At 61.3% G+C, this 3,433-nt stretch overlaps 1 protein-coding gene across 1 annotated transcript in view; it reads right to left on the reverse strand.

Moving 5' to 3' along the window:
* The window catches only part of SND1 (staphylococcal nuclease and tudor domain containing 1), a gene marked incomplete at its 3' end in the record, with an annotated part of 76,699 nt that overhangs the window by 42,147 nt on the left and 31,119 nt on the right, over nucleotides 1-3,433 (reverse strand). Inside the window, exon 9 of the mRNA XM_009320087.1 lies at nucleotides 1,915-2,028. Within this exon, the coding sequence (XP_009318362.1) occupies nucleotides 1,915-2,028 (114 nt within the window). The remainder of the gene's footprint in view (nucleotides 1-1,914; nucleotides 2,029-3,433) is intronic.

Genomic DNA, 3,433 nt, shown 5'->3' on the forward strand with positions numbered 1-3,433 from the left:
CGGGCGGGGAGAAGCCACCCCCCCCCCGCTGGCACTGGTGGCCGCTTTGCAGCCGCCCCGCACCCTCCCCGCCGTGCAAGTGTGCCGCTTGGCTCGCAGCGGCTCCCGTCCACCCGGCGCTGACGCCAGAGAAACAGCAGGAGGAAGAGGCTAATCTGGGAAGTTATTCATAATTCAGTGTATACAAAACAAGGCGGCATCCTAGGAGGGAGGAATTTCCAAATTACCATTCCCACAGCAACCCGGGCTCTGCCCCTGCGCACACCAACAGCTCGGGGAGCCGTGGCACGCAGTGCCGTCGCTTGCCAGCGTGGCGAGGCCAGCACCAGCCGGCACTCAGCGCACCAGTGCCATTCGGGGAAAAAAAAAAACCAGCCCTGGAAAAGGCGGCTTTCACGTAATCCTGGGTGAAGGCTGGCTTTCTGCTCCTGGATGGAAAGCCCTCCTCTCGCTCGCAGGTGGGAGCGCTCCGCACCACCTCGAGAGGCGTTGGATGAGGAGGGTTCCGCTAGGAACAATGTGGGTGCTCGGCAGGTGTCTCAGCAGCTCTCAAGTGCATCAACCATTAAGGGGGGAAAAAAAAAATGAAAGAAAGAAAAAAGCAGCAAGCAGATCAATCCCTGCCCTAAGGAGCTTTTGGATGGTTTCAGATCAGTTGCCGCCAGGCGAAGCCGGGCAGTGCCTGGCTCCTGTGCCCACGCTGCAGGTCACAGCCCTGCCGGCAGGTACCGGCTGCTCCCCCCCGCCACCCGCTCCGCACCAAGAGAGGGGCACGGGTATCAAACCGGTGTCCCGGCTCCCAGCCCAGCAGAGGCGCTTTGAGCAGAGGTGAAGGGGACTCAGCGTGCGACCTGCAGCCGCGCAGCAGAGCTTATTTTGGGCGCTTTCATGTCACTGCCGAGCGCGGGGCTGGAGGTTCAGTGCACACTGGCTTGCAAGATGCTCAAACCGAGCACAGCGGAGACCAAGCTGTGCATGAACAACGCGGCGTTTTCCAAAGACTTCAGTCCCTGGGATTTCTCCATCAGATCCTGATGCTGCAGTTCTCCGTGAGTCAGACCCCAGCATCCCTTTGAGCCGGAGGACAGAGGAGCCCGCTCCTCCCAGAGGCGGGGAGGAAGGAGGGAAGCGCTCCCCGACCCCAGCCAGCCCTGCGGCGGAGGGGAGAGATGCTCGGGACAGCACGTCCGAGCACCTCGCTGAACAGCACAGCGGGGAGGAAAAGGAAAACCAAAGGGTTTCGCACACTTTGCATCATCTCCAGCAGCCCTGCGGCCTCCTGCTTCTCCTCCCAGCAATGAGCAAACATCAGGCCACAGGGGAAGGGGAGGGCAGAGCTGCTGCTGCACCATACGAGCAAAGGAACAGCACCAGCCCAAAGCCCGAGGCTGGCAAAGGACCCGAAGATGCCGAGCAGCAGCTCCCCCGCTGCCCATGTGCCCATCCACCGAGGGGCACGAGTCCGCAGGGGATCAGTCACCCATCTGCCAGCATGTCCCCGAGCAGCATCCCACCACACATCGTCCACAGCCCCACGACCTGGAAACAGGGCTCTCCCACCTCCCCAGAGCAGAGAGACGCAATGGCACCCGCAATACAGAGGGGGAAACTGAGGCAGGAGACGAGGGAGGCATCGGTCTCCCTGCAGCCATCAGAGTGCATGCTCAAACCCTCCCCAAGGCCTCCTGCATCCCGTGAGATGGGGCTCCCCTGGGAAGAAAAAAGGGGTACTTGGCAGGGGTGGTCAGGCCAGATAGAGGAGGAGCCTCACGGGGAAGGGATTCCCATCCAGGGATGGTCACGGACACCGGCGACTGCTGCCCAGCAGAGATGCTCCACCGCTGGGGAGCGGAGCAGAGCACCCTTCCCATCTCACCCCGCGGTCGCCTCCCCACCACACGTCCCCACGGTCACCTGCGTGCTGTCCCCCTCCAGCCGGGGGGGTCGGATGCTGGACAGGTGAATGGTTTTGTGGTCCCCAGAGTTCAGCTTCACCACGATGGCGTCTGCGTTCAGCACCTGCATCACCTGGGGAGAGAGAGAGAGAGAGGCCAAGGTGAACACCGTGCCTGCAGGCAGCACGAGCCCTGGAGCCCAGCACTGTTGCGACACTGCCCAGGCTCTGGCACACACCCCGACCCACCCCGGCTTTGGCCCCCGGCAGATGGCACAGAGTGAGCGGCTCCAACCCCATCCCGGGTGCCCGGTGGGTCACTGGAGCAAATACGGCTCGCCGGCGCATCTGCGGTCCTGCTCTCCAAGCCCGAGGAGCTCAGCGCCGGTCAGAGCCCTGCAGGGTCCCCAGACGGTGACGCTGCGGCACACCAGCACACTGCCAGCCATGTGCCATCCTGTGCCGGGGCTCAGCCCCTCTGAGTTTCACTCCAGAAACAAAACCGGAGAGGGGACTGGACCACAGCCATCGCTACCGATGATGGACGAGCACCCATAGAGGAGGGAGCGAGCACAGCCCACGGCGGAGACTTTTCCACCCCACGATCGCGTCCTGGCTGATGGTTTTCCACACACCCGGGGAGCAAATTAATTAGAAAAACTGGTGGCAAAGGCAGGCAGGGCTGTGCAGGCAGGCAGAGGACAGCGGGGCTCAGGGCACACTGTTTTAATCTTCTCAGTTTTCATTAAATGCCGCTCTCCAGCCCAGATCGAGCAGCAGCAGGCAGAGCAGGACAAGGCACCCGGGTATTCCCGCTGGCAGGGCACGGACCTTCCCCTGCCTGCTCCCAGCACAAACCCAGTCCCCCCAGTCACACCAGGGCAAAAGGTTCCCATTGTCGCTCATCCATGACGAGCTCAGGATCGCAGCCCCATGCATCCCCCCAGAGCCAAGCCAGAGCTCGGGGGGAAACGGAGGGAGGAGGGCAAAGACTTGCCCCCCTTGCAGCACTTTTTGCCCCAGCAAGCACATCAGTCCCTCAAAGTGTGCTTAGCCAAAGGGATAACAGGATTATAGGAATAAAAATTAAAGCAGACACTGAGGATTGCCAGGGCTCCTCTTGGCACAGCAAACCCCCCCAGGGGACATCCCTACCCATGGACTCAGCCTCTCCCGGGACCCAGATCCTTTGTTTTTCATAGGCAGAACCGAGCCCAAAGCAATTTGCATGCTAAATGGAGTAATCAAATCTCATGCTTCAGGGCATCCTCGCCGCTGGAGGGGTCAGGATGGGACCCCAGCAGCACATCGGGCATCTATCCCTTCCCTCTCACAGAAGGCTTAGAAAAAGCAAGATGTGAAGGTAAGATACTGCAGCCAGGGGAGCTGCAGGTCAGATCTGGGGGCAAATCCTGCGCTACATTACACATCCATCACGCGAACACCGCATTTCCATGCCAGAGCTGCAGGAGCAGCGGTCAGATCTCATTTGTTCTCTGGCAGGAGGCGGCAGCAGGGCAGGCTCCTACCGGCAGGCAG

The sequence above is a fragment of the Pygoscelis adeliae genome, unplaced genomic scaffold (genome assembly GCF_000699105.1).
Source record: "Pygoscelis adeliae isolate BGI_AS28 unplaced genomic scaffold, ASM69910v1 Scaffold373, whole genome shotgun sequence".
NCBI lineage: Eukaryota > Metazoa > Chordata > Aves > Sphenisciformes > Spheniscidae > Pygoscelis > Pygoscelis adeliae.